The 20,501-nt window shown below is 35.8% G+C and overlaps 1 protein-coding gene across 1 annotated transcript; it reads right to left on the reverse strand.

Moving 5' to 3' along the window:
- Positions 1-3,648: 3,648 nt before the first annotated feature.
- On the reverse strand, positions 3,649-19,646 carry tmem276b (transmembrane protein 276b). Its single transcript, XM_059355620.1, has 4 exons — positions 19,053-19,646; positions 13,585-13,698; positions 8,898-9,035; positions 3,649-8,178 (listed from the first exon to the last, which is right to left on the reverse strand). The coding sequence occupies exons 1-4, from the start codon at positions 19,447-19,449 to the stop codon at positions 7,931-7,933; spliced, it is 897 nt and encodes a 298-aa protein (XP_059211603.1). The 5' UTR covers positions 19,450-19,646; the 3' UTR covers positions 3,649-7,930.
- Positions 19,647-20,501: the final 855 nt, after the last annotated feature.

A 20,501-nucleotide genomic window follows, 5' to 3' on the forward strand; every position in this document is an offset into this window, starting at 1 on the left:
AGTGTCAAGTGCTCGCTGGTGCTTCTCACTCTGAACACTTTCACTTAACCAGACCAAACCGTGCAAGGTCGATGATTCAACATTTAGTTTTTTACCTCAAGTTTAAAAGGAAATCCACCTTTTTTTTTCGTTTGACCCTCTGAACCACCAAATTACACCATTTATTGTAGAAAGAAACTGTAAAAACATTATCATCGAAATTTTAACTCTCCGAAGGTCATTGAATGGATTACAAAAGTTTCCGTAACCAAAATGAAGCTTGAAATTTTTATATATATATTTGTCAAAATCACTTTATTCTACATGTCTCATTTATAAAGTTGCAAAAAAAGAAATACTTTGGAATAACTAGATCCTGTTAAAACTTTAAATTCTGCACTTCTCAGCGACACTGTGAGGTCGTTATTAATTCTGCTGAGATTTCAACCTGTTTTCTTAATGATTTGATTTGATTATTTATGAAGTAAAGTCTGGCTGTGAGATTCTGCATCACTCAAGTAGTTTTAAGAGTCTGCTTTTTACTTTCCAAGACTCAGGATTGTTGGACAATGTTGGCACCATTATATAATCAACATTAAAAGCATTCAAGTGTTGTTTTTTCCCCACTCTTATCTGAATAATGCTGGTTGATTGAACCAAAATTACACCGTTTAACGTAGAAAGAAATTGTAAAAACAGGCATTATTGTCAATATTTTATCATAGATTATGAAAGTTTCTGTTAGAAAAAGTAACCAAAACGAACCTCAAAATTGTGATATTTCTTCAAAATCACTTTATTCTACATGTCTCATTTGAAACATCTCAAAAAATAAACTGTTTGGAATAACTACATCCTGTTAAAAACATTAAATTCTGCTCCTCATGATTGATTCTGCTGAGATGAAAGGTCATGTGACAAATGAACACTGAAAATCAGGCACAACTGCAGGCTGTTTACACAGACCAGAGAGGAGAGGTTGTAAAAATACAAATAGAGACTCAACTTTCCACCCAATATTTGTGACACTTGTGGACACTTGGTAAAGTGTTGTCTCTATAAATACCATTATATTCAATTTTTTATTCTTTTTTTTATTTGACAGAGATTTTTTATGATTAATGTCATTCTTGTTATTCTGCACAAGAGACATTTTTTAAGTTGTTCAAACTTTGAGCCATGTTTGTGCTGATTCCATAGAGGTTCAGGACAGTCAGTAAAGTGTGAAAACAGCAACAAAAAAAATCCACCCTGAAATGGCTTATTGGGGTTCAGAGGGTTAAAAATTGTGGATATGACTGGTGATTGTTATCTAAGTGAGTTATCCAACTACTGTAACAACTTGGCAGTGAAGCTACATGACTGTATATATTGACTGGTCGATTATCAACCATCTAAAGGAAATCTTTTTCATAACAATTAATCACTGAGTGCTACGTTGAATTGAAGAAAATTCCTCACATGCCACAAAAGTCAAACATTCACTTGTTTCATCTTATTCAATGAAAGATTTTGTTGCTAGTTTTTGGGGCAACATATATGAAAATAAACTAGATATCTTTGAACTGATGACTGAATAAAACAAACCAATCACCTTGAGCTGTGAGACATTATACCATTATACAATTTTCAATATTTTTTATACAGTCTAAATATGAAAAAGAGAAAATAATCAGCATATTCATCAGTAATGAAAATAATTATTTGTTGCAACAATCATAACTTTCTTATGCTTCATTCATCATCAAGTATTATTCCAGGAGCACTCTCTATTTGTCATTATAAGTTAAATTATGTAGTTTGAATTTGTACGTGTAAGGCTTTTATATTATGTTGCAGCAGCAGATTGAGTAGTTTACATAGCAAAGTGACTTTTAATGTATGGGATATTTTTTTCTGTATCTTACTGTAAAATAAATATACTTGTTTCAAATAAATATATGTATAAATTGTGTTTGTTTTAAAGAAAATCAGAAATTATAACATTTAGTTTTAATAGTATATCCCGTAACACATGAATGGTAAAAATGGATGAAAAAAAAAATCCTGTTTATTCCTTCTGCCCTACAAAGTCTAACTGCAGTAACTACACAAGGGTAAAACTGAGAAAAACTGCTTTAAAGTTATTTAACGCTTTTTAACTGGCCAGCCAAATGGGTTAGAGGTACGTGATATGACACTTATTTCTACATATATTGATGATGAAATTTTTATGCTCAAAAATCATGATGATTTATTTAACCTTTGACACTAAAAAATGTAGTTCCTGCGCTCTGGTTTTGCTGTAAAAGCTTCTAATAGTTATGCAGAAACAGAGTGCAGTAACTACAATCTTGTCGTCTTCTTTCAGCTTTTATATTTTGTTTTCAGTGAATAAACATTTTCAAATTGGTTTTATTATCAGTGTATTTAAGTGTTTAACAACTCTGTTCAATGATGTGCATATTTTAGACTTAATATTATAAAGGAATGTTATAGTTTAATCTTAATATAATTTTATCTCACTTTTTTTTACTTCATCACTATCTAGATATTAATTTCCATTTCAAATAAACTTAAAATTTCTATTATTCTTATGTTTAAATTAGAATATATATTCAAAGCAGACTGTGGTAAGTGCAATTACTGCTTGGTTATGAGTTGGATTTTGTGTTTTATTTTATAATTATTTCTCTGAAATAAAGCAAAATTGAAATCTAAAACGTTGTCACAAGATAAAACAGACATCAAGGGGTTTAATTTTAGCTATAACTCAATTTTGACCAAAAATGTTACTGCAGTGAGGTTTTGTAGGACAGCCTTGTTTCTCAGTAAGTTTTGGGCGTGTAGCAGAGATTGTATCACCTCGCCAGAGACACAAACATGGAGTCCTCCCTCTAGATGGCACCATGTCCTCAGTGACAAAAGGCCAAGCCTCGCCTCCACGCTCACCGAGAGAAGAGCAGGCTGTGCTGCTGTGATCGTGTCTTACATTCATCTCTGAGTTGGACTGGAAACCTGTTTTCAGTTCCACGAACTACCTCGTGCCCACAGATAGTACCGTAAAAAAACACACACTGCCGCCTCATCAGCAGCACGAGGTGAGTCACGAGAGAGAAAAAAGAGGAAAAACTGCAGAAGATAGAAAAGTCACAACACTTTAATAATTACATGTTTTATTTCAGTAAAATAAATTAATTAAAAATGGACACAAGATTTAATATATTGAAAGAAACTAACTGTAATGAGATCATGCAAGACTGTAATGTCTTTTTAGTCCCCACATTAACATCTGCAGTGGATTGAACCAGTATAAATGACTTGTAGAAAATAATAGCTGTGCTACTGAAACGAGTGCCACTCTAAACGGTGGCGTTTTCACAGGGCATCTCTCATTGCACAGTACATTTCTAAGTTCCTCATGAAACACAGGAAGTTGCCACTTGAGAGGGATTTTACAGCAATTTTCAGACAAATTGTTACGCCGCGTCGACCTCGTTCGTCCTCTGAAGCACAGAATTGTTAATGATTTGTCGATCTTGCTACTGTGTGCTGCTGTTCTTCTGTATTAAAACTCAATCCAATCAAAAATCGTAGTAAATACAGGTATTGTTATGTCGTTGGTGTGTTTGAAATTTGAATTATGGGGGGGCGTAAATATGTGCTTTAAAATGTTTTTGCTCGTAATACTTTTTAGACAAAGTCCTGCATGTGTGCAGTGGTGGCACGTCAGTACTGGAAAAGTCAGATTTCCCAAAAAGAATACACAAAAACTTGTAAGAGTTGTGTGCAATTGTGCTTCAGTCCTAACAACACATTATACTTGCACCATGTACTTATACATTACAGTTTACTGCTTACAGTAATACTTGTATTACTGTGCATCAGTTTGGGTGTGAACTTAAAACTTTATAAAACCAAAAACACCAAACAGCATTGCATTCTGTGAGTCGCAGGACGTCACACCATAGATATAAATGTTTTTATATTTATGGTACGTCCTTGTCTCTGGCATAAATATTTTCACAATAAGAGCCTAGACCGACTGACCCTAAACACACGACATGGTTTGAACCCAAACTCTTTGTAAAAGACACAACAGGGTGCTTATTACATGCTCCGATCATCTTTTGCTCCTGTATGTGACCTTGCAAACATATAATGTATAACTCCACCTGCTCAGATTCAGGTTCACAGACTTTTATGAGACCCAGCAAAGTGCAAAGATTCAACAACACACTGAAAATACAGTTTTTGAATCATGCCTCGGTTATTTTTCCTCGACTTCTGATAAAGTGGTGGCCTCATGAGGAGGCTTTTATGGTGATGGTGAAAGGACTGAACGTCACACACAGTGTTGTCAACACACATTATAACACCTTTTTTTTTTTTTCCTAAGAAAGTTAATTGACATAGCTGATAGAATATCTCATGACTCATCTCCAGCAATTTATAAAAACTTCATCACACATGGCTGTAATATTCTTGTTTCATGGACTTGTAGTGAGCTTGGAATTTTCAAAATAAATGACTTCTAATGACTCTTGGGGGAGTGGGGAACAAAAAAATCATATTTGTTAAACAGAAAACTGGCTGCTGTGAGTAATTATCATCCACAAGTGTCACCGAGAGAATTGTTTCAACAAAATAAAATTCAACCTGCTACACTCTGTTTTCTAAACCTGTCACGTGGCCCCATCTCATACTACAGACTATGAAGTGTAAAGTTTTGCAATTTAGTGCATAAAAACTGATGCAATTTACTGATCTAACACTGAATTTGAGGTTTGCATCACATCAGTTCAACAGTTCATTTGAAATAGCCTACCTTTACTAGTTTTTAATACATATTTTTCCAATAATTTACTTTCACTTATTATTTTGACTATTTTAAACATTGTTCATTAACACAACACTGTAAAAACAGGCTGTCTTAGTAAAGATACTTGTGATTTTAAGTGTTCTTAATATTGTAATTTTTATGTTTGTGCACACCCCAATTTAGACATATAAATTAGTATACAGGGTGTACTGAAATACAGCTTTTAATCACTGCAACATCCTTTCTAAATTACTTTTTGTGCTTTTAACAGAAATGGAGGTATTTTTAATCCAACCATTGAATCACAAAAGCCCAGTCGGCAGAATAAATGTTGGCATTGTATGATTCGGCTGACCATAGATGCATTTTTAAACCACAAATATGTTGAATATGAACCTTTCTGAACTGCTACAACCCGTAACATGTGACAATCATGGTTGTAAACACTTTGGTTAAGGTCAGGCACCAAAACCACTTGGTTATAGTTGGGTAAAAATAACAGTTCAGGGCATAAATACCACTAATTATAGATAAAACCTCCAACAACTGGGTGTGAGCACCACTCTCCCGGTTCAAAGTCCTCAGTTTGTTGGGTCCCGTCCACCTCCACTCCCTCCCACGGACCAACACGGCTTTAAACATCACGCTGCTTTGTTGCAGATAAATGTATCTGTGCTTTGCAGAAATGTACAATGGCAACATTTTTTGCTGCCGACTGGGCTGAATATACAGTGTGCCTTTTTTTCTTTTTTTTAGAGAAATACATGACCCTTTAAACAACCATTTATATACAAATTAGTCACCCTTGTTTCCTTGAACTCTTGAATAACAGCGTGCCTGCACAAGCAGTAGTAGCAGAAATGTTTAAATAGTAATACTTAAGTGAAAAGTTTAGAGTAGTGAGCATACGGCTGGATAAATGAGATTTAGGTTGTACTGCACCAGTTTTGTTAGACTTTGTAAGCAGATGTTTTGATATTGTTAAATTCTGCTTTAATTTATTCTAATTTAACAGATTATCAGTGGTGGAATGTAACATTTAACAAGTACATTTTCTCAAGTAATGTCATTTTGAGGTACTTTACTTGATTATTTGACATTTTATGCAACTTTATACTTCTACTTCACTACATTTTGATGCAAATATTGAACTCTTTGCTCCACTACATTTAGCTGACAGCTTTAGTTACTTTTCAGGTCGAGATTTAACATAAAAAATGTGATAAATTTAAAGTGATTAGACTTTTTTTTTTTTTTCAAAATTAAAGTATATTAGGTGATTAAAATGAGACCTATCTTTACAAAATAAAATGCTGCATCCATGCAAAAATAATCTAATAATATATTTAGAATATATAAAACATTCTGCATGAAGAGTCTTTTTACTTTTAACCTTTAATTACATTTTGATGCTGATACTTTTGTACTTTTACTGAAGTAAGTTTTGAATGCAGGACTTTTACTTGAAGTGGAGTAACTTTACAGTGTGGTATTAGTGCTTTTACTGAAGTAAATTATCTGAATACTTTTTTTTTACGACAGCAATATACTCCTGCAAGTTTTTGGATTCTTTGATCATTGTGGAAACATGAGAGAAAAACTCGGTTGTCTTCAAGAATTCAAGGTAACACAGAGTGAGTAACTGATATACAAATAGTCATTTTCAAGTATTTCTTTAAGTCATATCATATAAGATGTAATCATACTGGGAATTTGGAAAGCCTCTGTCAATTTAGAGTTAAAATCAACCATTTTTTTATGGATTTATTACATCCATATGTTAAAAAAACAAAACAAACAGCTCCTCCATTTCCAGTGTGCTTTGCATTTTTTCATCCTCTAAACTGTGCTTGTTTCTTTGTTTCTGCTGTTACTGAGCCAGCTTTTAGTCAAACATGATAACACTTTGGCCCTCTACCAATACGTGATGTTACTATGTTACTGTACTGAGTGCAGATGAGGATTTGGAACGCAGCTTGTGCTTTTGTTTTCACTGAAGTTGCATTTTCCCCCCTTGTATTACACAAAAAGGCTGACCAATATTGAGGGTAAACAATGAGAGCAATCAAATACTTCCTCCACAGTTTCCACGGTTTCTTGTTTTGCCCTCGTCAGCAAAAAACAACCGTGTGGCTTCTGTCAGTTTGGTACCACAAAATACCTTTTACTGTACGCTGCTGAATCCAATAATGGATTCTCGCTCCCATAGCACGACCCTGTCAGTCTTTATCCTCTCCTCACTGTCGCCTCCAAACAAACAGAAAACAAACATTCTTATTCAAAATCTACTTTACACAAACAATGATCTGGATCTACATAGAGATGCATTTGTACATATAGAATCTTTAAAGAAGCATCAAACGATTTTCTTTTCAATGCAGATTTACTTTAGTGTATTTTATCAGACTGACCACGCTGCCAGATCCATCTAGTGCTCTGCAGAGGCTGCAGACGTTACCCCCGGGGCTCATGTTTGATATCAGTTAGTGTGCTGCACTAAAGATAAGCAATGGGCAGTCAACGCCAGATTTTTTTTTTTTTTCATTACGAACAATAACACAGCACACATCACTCGACTGAAAAGAGGAATGCTGACAAGATGCTCTGGCCTGATGTTTTTTTTTCTTTTTTTCTTCTTTTTGGAGGATTTCTCCCATGATTCATCCGGAGTAATTGAGCATGTGTGGAAAAGCATGTGCTGGTGTGTGTGTGTGTGTGTGTTTGTGTGTGTGTGTGTGTGTGTGTGCTGCGTGGGAGTGTGTGTGGCTTTATGTTTTAAAGAGAGCACCATTTTAAGACAAATTCTCTTCAGAGAAAACAGTCACCTTTAGATCGCCATAGAGTCAGCATGTCAAAACCAAAAAAAAAGTCTTATTTGTGCTATGAGAGCCGTGCCCCAGTCGTACGTTACTGTAGGTGTTAGTCTTGGTGTTCCTGGACGTCCCCCTGGGGTTTTTCGAGATTAGGTGTGTGAAGTTTACTTTGCTCCTTCTGTCACAACTCAGGCACACTGAACACTGAAGGGAGATGGCGATGTCGAGGGTGATGTGAAATGGTGATCAGACAAAAACTGTTTTTCAGAGTTAAACATCAAGGTTGGAAGGGTGCGGTTTGTGCGTTCGGTGGGTCGGCCGCTTCACGACGCCTCTGTCACACGGTTCCGTTCTCCTGCCTCGGCTTGTGGGACGTTGTGCGAGTGGGTGTGCTCAGGGAGGGGGCCAAGGTGCAGAGGAAGCCAGCCAGCAGTGTGAGACCGAGGCCCCCCCAGGCACAAAACATGGACCAGCCATAGCCATGGCTAATGTCCTCAGGGAGCCCGTACATGTAGCGCGGGTAGCGGGACAACTCAAAGTTGATTCCTGCCACACATGTGCACAAGGAGATGATGCAGCATGTTCCTGTGTGAGCAGAAAAGACAAGAAGTGATTTAAAATGTTGGATTATTAACCCTCTGGACGAAAGTGCCAGAAGCTTCCATGTCCCATTTAATGTGTCAACTCTTTTCAAACAAAGGTTAAAACCACCTCGACCAAGTGTAAGTTTTTGAGATTTTTTTCGAATTTTGCAGTGTGCATTCAGCATTTCAATGCACTTTTAATGCAATCTTTTGTGTTTAATGTTATTTAATGACCAAAAAAAGACACAAAATGAACACAAAAAGACACAAAATGACTAAAAAAAGACACAAAATGAGAAGACAAAATGGCCAAATAAACCCACAGAAGACACAAAATAACTAAAAAAGACACAACAAAAGACACAAAATGACCAAAAAAGACAAAAAAAGACACAAAATGACCAAAAAAGACACAAAATGAGAAGACAAAATGGCCAAATAAACCCACAGAAGACACAAAATGACAAAAAAAGACAAAAAAAGGATACAAAATGACTAAAAAAAGACACAAGGATGAAAAGGATTCAAAAATGGACAAAATAGCCTAAGACTCCGTAGAGTTAAATTCCTACATGCACTGTGTTACTGCAGGACATTGATCTACGATCTCCACTAACCCAGAGACGCTCTCAGCTGTCACCAAATAAATAACAAAACTGGATGGAATTGGATTATGTCTGCATGTTTGTGTGGATGTTGGCATATGTGCTCTCACAGTACCTCCCATGAGAAAGAGTAGCCCAGCTACATATTGCATGAGGTCATGCTGCTGGCAGCATCCCAGCACTCCAATGATCCAGCCAAAGAGAATGATGGACACGGCCATGCCCACGAAGCCCGCCGTCATTCTTCTTAGATCTGCAGGCAGAAGTCAAAACAACCACTGTGAACAACAGTGAGACTGAAAACTATTGATCCAAACTATCCAAGGAAGGAGAAGCAGCTTTTAGTGTTTATGCCCCGTGAAAGTGGAACGCCCTGCCTGACACAGTTAAACATGCCACATCAGTAGCCATTTTTAAAAACAGATTAAAAACGTTTCTTTTTTCAACAGCATTCGGTTGAACTGTGTGCGTGTGTGTGTGTGCGTGTGTGGTTGTGGGAGTGGGTGCGCATGAGTGAGTAAGTAAGTGTGTATGTGGTATGTATTGTTTGTTTGTTTTTCTTGTTTTGTTTTTTAACTGTAATTATGTATATCCACTGTGAAGCACATTGAGTCTGCCTTGTGCATGAAATGCGCTCTATAAATAAAGTTGAATTGAACTGAATTGAAATATTCTTTTAACTGGCAATTAGGAATTTTGCACTGTGGTAAAGCTAAAAATATAAACTGCCCTTAAACTCCAGCACTGATGGTGAAGCATCAATCACTCTATCAATGAAATAAAAATGTTTTTAATCAATCAGGTAATTTGAAAATGATAACGACATTACTTGTATTGGCAATCAGAGATTATTAGGTATTAGTATTATATTTATATTAGTTTGAATGTCAAAGAACTAATTGAAACCCAATGAGGCAAACACTTTATTTCATGGTTCTGTAATATTCTATTTCTTATTTGTCAGGAAAATTTGTAGAAAGAAGCAGTAAAGGAAAACAGGACAGGAAATATATCCTCAAATTAATTAAATATTATATATTTTTTTAAACTATAAACTTAATACTTCTGTGTGATCACATGTATAGCTATCTGGGGCTACATTTTATTTATTTATTTATTATTATTATTTTATTTTTTACATATTCAGCTGCCCTGCTGGTCACCTTTTAAGATATAAATAAACTTTAACAAATGTGTATTAATTGAACACTGTCTCTTGTCTATCCTTCAGTTAGTTTCAGTTGTAATTAGATTCATCCTGATAAGCAGCAATAAAGGATGAAATTGTCTGCTATCTCTGTTAAATCTTTTGAATTGCATTATCTTGAATGTATTAATATTGTATTAATTCTACCTTTATTTATAATTATCTGGTCATTTTTTATGTTATTCCGTCTTTGTAAAGCACTGTGTAACAGTAAACGTATAGAGATCTCTAGTCTAGTTCAGGTATGGAATAATACACTGAGAATAAGACTGAGACAAAGAATCAGAGCTTAGGTAAGGCTTTGCTATAGCATGGTTAAAGCAGAATGTATCAGGGCAGAATCACAAAAACACTGAATTCAGAAACTGAAAATAATAAAAAAGGTTTCAGAACTGCAAAGCATACTGATGCAATCCAAGGTCAAACAACTGTTTCACTCTCCCTCTTTGAACAGGGATATCAAGTAAGACGTAGGAGCCTACCAAAGCGTTTTAAGGAGAGATTTGAAACAAGACATTGATCTGTCAGACCTAATGTCCTCAGATAAGCCACTCTGAAGCTAATAGCTTCCTAATAGCGATGACCCGATAACCTCTGGTCATGAGTCTAGACGAGGGAGGGAAGGGCTTCTGAGGTCAGGGAAGAGCGAGCGGAAGCATCATCATTAAAGAAGATCAGAAATTAACAGGTAACCAATGTAAAGAAGCTAGATTTAAGGTCATATAGACTCTTGGGCTAGTTTGAGTTAACAACCAGGTTGCTGCAACTGTTTGTGAGAGAAAAATTACAGTAAAAAAAGGGGGAAAAAAGGCTATTTTATTAATGGTATATGCATATATATAGCGTTTTTTTAGTCTTAGCGAACACTTGAACTGCTTTTATCTTTGAAATGGTGAAAACAAGACAATAAACTGTTTTAATTTCATACTTAAATAAAGACTTTTGGAGTAGTTTGAGTTAACAACCAGGCTGTTGCAAGTGTTTGTGAGAGAAGAATTACAGTTTATTTCACTGGTTCAACTGTGAAAAAAAGGGAAAAAAATGCTATTTTATTAATGGTATATGCATATATAAAGCATTTTTTTAGTCTTAGCGAACAAATCAAACTGCTTTTGTCTTTGAAATGGTAAAAACAAGACAATAAACTGTTTTAATTTCATACTTAAATAAATAAAGACTTTTGTAGTAGTTTGAGTTAACAACCAGGCTGTTTGTGAGAGAAGAATTACAGTTTATTTCACTGGTTCAACTGTGAAAAAAAGGAAGAAAATGGCTATTTTATTAATGGTAAAACTCATCTTAAAACCCCTGAGACTCTGTTCTTGTTTTTAGTGTTTTATGGTTTGCTTTTATTTATTGTTTTTTAAATTGTTTTTTAAAAAGCAATGAATCTATTTATTTTAGTGTTTATTCCTGTTTTATTTTTTTTATTGTCTCTTGTTCTGTTTGTTTTATGTACAGCACTTTGTTGCGGCTGTGGTTGTTTTAAAGTGCTTTACAAATAAAGTTGAGTTGAGAGTTGAGTTGAGTAAATGGCAAACGGACTGCATATACATATCGTCTTAGCGAACACTTGAACTGCTTTTGTCTTTGTAATGGTAAAACAAGACAATAAACTGTTTTAATTTCATACTTAAATAAATAAAGACTTTTGTAGTAGTTTTAGTTAACAACCAGGCTGTTTGTGAGAGAAGAATTACAGTTTATTTCACTGGTTCAACCGTCAAAAAAAGGGGAAAATTACTATTTTATTAATCGTAAATGGCAAACGGACTGCATATATATAGCATTATTTAGTCTTAGCGGACACTTGAACTGCTTTTGTCTTTGAAATGGTAAAACAAGACAAAAAGCTGTTTTAATTTCATACTTTAACATCTCAAAAGCCTGTGGTAGAGCTGTGTTTGTGATTCAGGTGAAAGGAGAGACATTTACAATGGAAAGAACAAAGGCCCCAAAATCATGCCTTGAGGGACGCCAACTTTCATAAAGTCAGCTAAATCCAAAGGGAGCTTGTCTTGAGGATACAATTTTTAAATAGTTTTTAAATAAGGAGGCTTAAAATGAATGATTGAACATAATCAGATAGTCGCTCGTGAATTTTCTCAAACAATTTTGTTTATTTTTGCTAAAATAGTCTGTTATTGAATACAGTAGAAGCCGAAAGCGGAACAATAAATGTGGGTAATCAGCACCTATCATTTTTATCCACAGGAGTACCCTTCTTACTTTTATTAGCAGTATTATTATTGGGCTGAAATTATACCAAAAAAGACTACCGGTATATATCAGGATTTAGTAGGAGATACCAAGTAAATCTATGTAAAATCACTCATCCCGCACCCCAAATATCCCGACTGGAATGAGTATTTGATTCATAAACAAATTTCCCCCACTGTAACAATTCGAATGGGACATTAGTTGTTGAATTAGCTTCTTTAGATCAAGTTGTCCAATAGTGTACTATTCAGGGTCATCTATACAACTGTATTAATGTAAATATATCCAAAACACAAGTGTAGGCCTGTCACGATAACACATTATTTAGGATGATATATTTTCCCAGAAACTATAAGAATAAACGATAGTATTGTATTGATGTTGTTTTAGTTTTATAACAAAATTAAAGCATAATAAGTACATCCTTTACCACGGCAATGGATTTTTAAACCTTGAGAATATTAAACATTGGAATAGAAAAGAAAAGAAATATTAAAATATCCTAGATAAATAAAACAAGACAGACTTTCAGGCTGTTAACAAAACATTGCAAAGTGATAATCATTATGTATTATATTATTTAAAATATCAAATTAAAGATAAACAGCTGGAATGGCTGCTTGGGAAATATCTTTTTTTTCTCCGGCAATTCGTACTGCCTGTCAAACATTTGCAGCATTACTTTAACCCTTAATAGGGCACTCATTGAAATACTTGCAAATTCCAAATTTCAACCCTAGAGAATATTTGAGGATATTCCTTACAGCCAGAATGTGTAAAAAAACACAGGGACCCGGGGGAGGGGGGGTAATATTTTTAAAGTGGCAAATCTACGGGGAAAAAAATGTGCAGATTTATGAGATTTAAAGTGGTGAATCTGCCAGAAAAAACATTTTTTTTCACTTTTTTCTCATAAATCTGCAACATTGTTCACGCAGATTTGCCACTTTAAATCTCTTAAATCTGCGACTTTTTTCTTGTAGATTTGCCACTTTAATCTAGTAAATTTGCAACTTTTTTCTCCAAACAACCAAACAGAGAGATATGGGGACCCCATTTTGATATCCACTGAAGTTACCAAATATAGTTCTTCGCCCGATAAAGGGTTAAACACAAAAAAAGCACAAAAAGTCACGCATGTAAACGACAATATATTGAGTCGAGAAAAAAACTATTGTGTCCATTTTTATATATCGAACGATAAGTCGATATAGTTATTATCGTGACAGGCCTACACATGATGATCATATGATCCAACTAATAAATGAGGGTACCGGCACGTTTTTGCTCCCTTTCATGTGCTGCAAAGAACAGAAAATCAGTGACTATAAATCCAACCCACTCTATAAAGACAGAGAAACTCTGTGAGACTTACGGAGTGCGTGCCACTCGTCCTGTCGTATGGTCTTTGTGATGTTGATGGGTAAATTTCGTGGTAGGATGGACGAAGAGTAGTGATACTTGACTGGGGTACATCTTTGAATTATCCCTGGAAGAGAGAAGATGGAGACAATTATAACTGGAGCACAAACATCTTTAAGTTAAAAAAAAAAAAGAAGAACAAAATTAAGCCGAAATCTCAGCCTGAACTTTCAGCCCAGCTTGTGGGATTATGAAATAATATAAATACTTGGTGGAAAAGCTTCATATTTATTTTTACACCCTCACTGAGTTTTAATTTACTGAGATGGCCTTATTAACCTCGTGTTCCCAACCGCTCCTACACTGTTATTAAGGGGGGATTAGGAAACAATATGGATTATTCTACCGAAGGCTACATAAAGAACCTTAATTGTTCTCATTTAATGTGAATCTATTCATATTGACTTGATGGTCAGTGCAGTAAACACATTCAAAATAAGCATTCAGAGGCCGATACATTCAGAACTTAAAGAGTCCAGCTTGAATGTAAAGACACACAGCAGCTTTATTATCTTTTAATTTCCCAATTAACAGTACTTCACATATAGTAAGATCACGGCAGACATATTTCTGTTTGTATTAGGAGCTCAATGATTTGATAAAATTCCCATAACTTTTGTCAAACTATTATTCTGGTTTTTTTAACTCTTGCCTTTTGATATTCAGGTTTGTGATCTTCTGGGCTTTGATCTGATGCTCTTTGTTGATGCACCCACAGCTACTACTGAAAAAAGAGGTTTATATTACATGTGTTGCCGGGGCATTTTTAACCAAATATTTTATGTTTTCTCAGACAGGCTGATGTAAAAAAGCCACCATGTGATACCTAGTTAAAAGCATTTGTAGCACTTTGTTGTACTGTAGATCTAAAGCTTGTACCGCACTGAAAACTGACATATTAAATGGAAACCTCTGTATGTAGAACACCATTTACTGTTGACATGACATCAGTATATCTAAATCATCTTTTATCAGCAATTCATCTTCATCTCAACACCAAGCTGCTCTGAATGCAATAATTTCGATTTTACTTCAGTTAAAGGGGATGTATTACACTTATTATTATTCTCTCAATGTTACAGTGTCAGAGGTTTATAATAAATGTGGCCAAAGTTTCAAATAATGCAGTAAATGAATGTAAAAGTAATCCCTGTGAGCAAAAACCTCAGGTTCCCAACTGTTCTTAACACATTTTAGTTTACTCTACTCTTGGCTCAAACTGACACCAGCTTGTGACGGATTTCTACAAAAAATTGTCACCTGCCGCAGGCACATTACTGCACTGTTTAGATCACATATGCTGCTACATGTAGCTACTTGCTAACGTAATGTTGTAGATTTCGTCCCAATTTCAGATCTCATTCCTTCTGGACCTTATTCGATTGGGCAGATTTTGGTTTAGAAGCATTTTTTTGTTCAGAAAATACTGCTATATATGTTTTTCATGGCTGTAACGATGAACAGTACAGAAATAACGCGAGTGCACAGCAAACTAGGATTTTTCTGGGGGGTTCTTAAAGAGACAGGCGCGCCAACGGAGCATCTCAGACAGAGGGTGAATAGAGGTGCAGCAGCCATGGGCAGTTTGAGTAAAATAAAGTGTTTCCTGATATTACAGCATATAAACATGTTCTAGTAGAAACCTTTAATACTAGTATGAACCTGGTCCCTGTGAGCAAAAACCTCAGGTTCCCAACTGCTCTGAACACATTTCTAGTTTACTCTACTCTTGGCTCAATCTGACACCAGCTTGTGACGGATTTCTACAAAAAAAAAGTCACCTGCTGCAGGCACATTACTGCACTGTTTAGATCACATATGCTGCTACATATAGCTACATGCTAACGTAATGTTGTTCTCAATCTCAGATCACATTCCTTCTGGACCATGTTTGATTGGGCAGATTTTGGTTTCGAAGCATTTCTTTGCAGAAAATACTCAGTTTTTCGTGGCTGCAACAATAAACAGTACAGAAATTACGCAAGTGTAAATGCTGACCAATCAGAGCAGACTGATATTTTTCTGGGGGGTTCTTAAAGAGACAGGTGCGCCAACGGAGCATCTCAGACAGAGGGCCAATAGAGGTGCAGCAGCCATGAGCAGTTTGAGAAAAATAAAGTGTTTCTTGATATTACAGCATATAAACATGTTCTAGTAGAAACCTTTAATACTAGTATGAACCTGAAAATGAGCATAATATGCCCTCTTTAAGACAAGAAGAAATTGTAGCTATTATACGACTATAATGGACAAAATGGTGCTTTGCAAATCTGCATAGATCCACACAGGTGGTTTTAATTACTTTTTGCTTGATTAGACTTCTGTGTGGGAGTTTACAGACTTTTCTTGGTGGAATTTTTATGTTAGGTTTGTTGCTCCTGTTGTGGCGAGATAAAGTACACCTTTAGCAGAGGTCTAATCAGCAAAAGTAATATTTTTAAAAAATCCTAAACACCTGTGTGGGTGTGAAATTAAATGCCACTAAAACATCAACACTCACTGACACGCTGCACTCTGAGAACATTTGCTGTATAGCTGAGGAGCATGTGTTCAAAACCCAAAGTGCTAATTTAACACTTTATCAGTGCGAATATGAATCCACACCAACAGAATTTGTTATTTTTCTGACACATCAAAGCGGTCACAACACTGTGATCATCAAGACTTCAATCATGATTAGACACCTTTAAACCTGTCACCAGCAAAGTTCACGAGGAAATCATTTCTCAGTTTTTAAAGTGCATCACTTGAAGGCTTTGTATTTATTGTACTCACATAATTTAAAGTAAGGTGGTCCAACAAAAATCTGTTGATATCTTTTTATTATGTGTTAAAACTTATCAAGCTCAGTATAAACAATTAGGTTGTTCAGTTACATATATTTACGTTTTAAATGTCAAATCACTCGAACATGTGCACCAACTCATATCATTTATAAATGTATCTTCTATGTAGTGAACAAGCACAAAACAGAGGAAAGCTGAACTGTTGAAAAAAATAGATAATAATTAAAATAAGAATAATTAACCTGTAAAAACCGTGGCAGCAAAACACTTACTATCAAATAAACAACCGTAACTCATTTTACAGGCAATTTCTTTAAAAATACAGAAAATACACAGTAAATATATGTATATAAAATATATTTTTCTGTGGAATAAATATAGTATTTTTCATTTACTGATATATTGACAGTGTTTGGCAATTTGATACCAGACTTTTTACTTTTTATTTCTTTTTACAATTTTTTTTTATTAAATGTAAAGTTTTACTGTAAAAAACATTAAGTTGTTAATTTTGTTTTATTTATTTATTTATTTATTTTTACATATAATTCACTGTAATAATATTGTAAAAAAAAATGTGCCATTATATTAATTCACAGATTTCAACATCCATTTTATGGTTAATATTTGTAACAAAGGTAATTTGCTTTTTTAATGGCATTTGGAGTTAATGTAGAATATAAAATAATACAGTAAATTCCTGGGTAAATGTTTTTTTTTAATTCTTTATTTTGTTTTTTTTTACATTTATTAGTCATTTGCCATTATGAATAATCTGTAAAGACAGTATTGATATTACATAAAATTGCCCAGATAATAATGCCAATAGTGGCTCTGAACAAATATGATCTTGAGAATCAGACAAAGCTAGAAGACTATTAATATCTGTTTTTTTTTTGTTTTTGTTTTTTTTACTGACAATAATAGAAAATAAGACTTTGTAGTCATGTGACCACAATCATTTTTGAGTAGTTTATCAACATATACAATAAAAGGGTATGGACTATGAAGCACAAGTTATATTCAACACTAGCACTTCAGCATATGTCACAATTGTGAAACTTGTAATTTGACATTGAATGTTACGGTGTAAAAAAAAATCAAACAATTGAAATAGTTCCAAGCTTCATAAAGGAAGCATATGTTGCAGAGGTATTGCATCGGACAAATGTGTTCCTGCCATAAAGTCTCCGCCTGCAGGGCTGCGAGGTACAGTCAATTAAACCAAAACAAAACGCTGTGGTCATTATATGCACTAAATGTGGGGATATAAACTGAATTTGCGCACATTAGCTCGGCACTGTTGTCACTGTATTGTGATTTTTGTGAATGAAAAGCACTGTACTGTAGATTATATTTACTGTAGAGCTCACAGATCATTAATTTGCTAAAATATTAAACAATATCAATGATTAAACTGAACATAAAATAACATTAGTTGTTATTTTTAGGTAGATAAAATGGTGCAGGCTCAGACATAAATGGATTGAAAACAACATGAACACACATGAACAGAAACACACAGACAAAGGAAAGGAACAGATAGATACACATACAGCACATATTTTAAAGACTTTATACATGCATGCACAGGGACACAGGGACACACACACACACACACACACACACACACACACACACACAAACACACACACACACACACAGATACACAATATTATGCATGAATACAAGCATGCACACATGCATATGCAAAACATGTATGACTGTAATGTAGTGTAAATATTGTAATTTGTCTAAGATCATGTCATATTTACCATATGAGAACGTTATTATGTGCTTAATTTGAATAATGTATTCCTGGTAATGATGATATGTGTGTGTGTGTGTCTCTGAAAAGGAAAACCTAATCAGGGACAGGGGTCGCACATTAGAAATCTTACATGTAATAAATCTGCAGCATGTCATTGTTACCTGTTATGATGTTTTATTGTATTGTCCCTGATAAATAAACTAATAAATAAAATAAAATTGTGTATCTGAGTCAAGGCTTGGGAGGAAAAGCTCATTAAAGTCGTCTGCTTCTACTTTGTCAGCTGCAACCACAACAACTTGTGACACAAATTGTTTGCCCACAGAGTGGATCCCCTCTTTGTGTGTCTGCTCAGTTTTAGATGTTAGTCTGGATCAGGTGTAGCATAAATAAGTGAGGCCTGAAATATGGCTTCTCATTGTTGTTCACTGAGGAGGGCTGTGCATACTGTTTTCTCAGCTGTGGCCTGAAATTCCAACCGGATTTATAATTAATTCAGCTTCTTTTGCAGGATGATATCACATCTTTTTATGGCATTAATCTTTGCAAGATGCTGTTAAGTGTCTCAGATGCAAAAATGGGTTGAGAAAGCAGAGGAGCAGCCATTATCTCAGAGAAAGAGGGGGGTTCACTCAGCCCCACAGACGGGGGGAATAAATCAGAAATACAGAAATGAGACAACAGCAAAAAAAAAAAAAAACATTTTCTAGTTTTATAACAGTGAAGAAAATGCAGGCAGACAGGCAGAGAGGAGAGAGGTGAGAGGGCCTTTGGACCATCCTGTTTGTGTCAGGCTAGGTGTGAGCTCATCGCTCAGCATCACGGCCTGGTGCACACAAGAAAAGCCAGACTGCTCGTGTTTACCTTTGTAAATAAGGTCCTCGGTCTCCAGGTCGAATCCCTCCCGGTGACACTTCCTCCACAGCCCGGAGATGGTGGAGTTAAACTGCCGGCTGCAGTGAGACTCCATGGCAGACGCGGCGGCCAGGAAGTGCCGCTTCCCCCTGATGAGAGCTCCAACATCTGGGCCGTTACCTTTCCTCTCCAGGCTCTTTGGAGGCATCTGGAGGGGGAGGTTGTGGTTGGAAATGTAGATGTAGCCCGGGTCGTTCCGCTTGTTGGCATAGTTTTTACACCTCTCTCGATGCCTCCGCGCGTCCGTCTCGTACCAATAATCGGTGCAGATCGCCATGGCGAGCAGCCCGAGCGCACAGAAAGCCAAGAAGAGCCCCGTGCCTGTTAATATTTTCATAGCGGCCATCTTCCCCGCTCGATGGAGAGCCCAAACAGTCGCAAGAAGGTTCCTCCGTGGCCGTGGTGCTGGTACCGCGTGAAATGAATCACGACGGCACTCACAGCCTCACGCAGTCCTGCACCAGGAGCATGATGGTGCAAGGCCAGCGTCGTCCGGACTGGATGCTGCGGTCTATTGTTGTGGTACCCGGTGGATGCAATGTTGTTCCCACCATCTGTTATGGTAGCTACAGGAGGAGGAGGAGAGGGGATGGATGGCGACCAACGCTGTGAGGAGGAGGCAGGGGCAGGGATGTAGTTGCGCTCTCTCTCCTCCAGGTTGTTGCGGGATGGGGAGGACAGGGAGAGGTGCTGCTCTGTGATGCGGGAGTGGTCATTTGTGATGCTCCAATGGTCACCTTTTGGTTTTTTGGTGAACATTTAAAAACACAGACAGGTGCAGGGGAGGGAGCTGCAGCGAACCTCAAAAATCATTTATTTTCATAACCAAAAATAACAAAGGCACACTGCAAAAAAAGGGTGTTTAAAACAAGATAAAAACACTAAATCTGAGGGAAATTATCTTGCTGCATGGACAGATAATTTCAAGATTTCTTTAATTAAGATTATTAAATCTGGAAATAAGCATGTTGTACGCTTAAAATAAGAAATTAACTCTTAAAACAAGATAAATTAAAGCTGCAAGCAGCGATGAACTGGCCCGAGCAGAGTGCACTGCAAATTGTTTCTTACCAAGATAAAAAAAATAAATTTAGATTTAGAACACAGACAGGTGCAGGAGAGGGAGCTGCAGCGAACCTCAAACATAATTTATTTTCATAACCAAAAATAACAAAGGCACACTGCAAAAAAGGGTGTTTAAAACAAGATAAAACACTAAATCTGAGGGAAATTATCATGGACAGATAATTTCACTTGACAAGATTTTTTAAATTAAGATTAATAAATCTGGAAATAAGCATGTTGTACGCTTAAAATAAGAAATTAACTCTTAAAACAAGATAAATTAAAGCTGCAAGCAGCGATGAACTGGCCCGAGCAGAGTGACCTGCAAATTGT

This window comes from Centropristis striata, chromosome 2 (assembly GCF_030273125.1).
Source record: "Centropristis striata isolate RG_2023a ecotype Rhode Island chromosome 2, C.striata_1.0, whole genome shotgun sequence".
NCBI classification, from domain to species: domain Eukaryota; kingdom Metazoa; phylum Chordata; class Actinopteri; order Perciformes; family Serranidae; genus Centropristis; species Centropristis striata.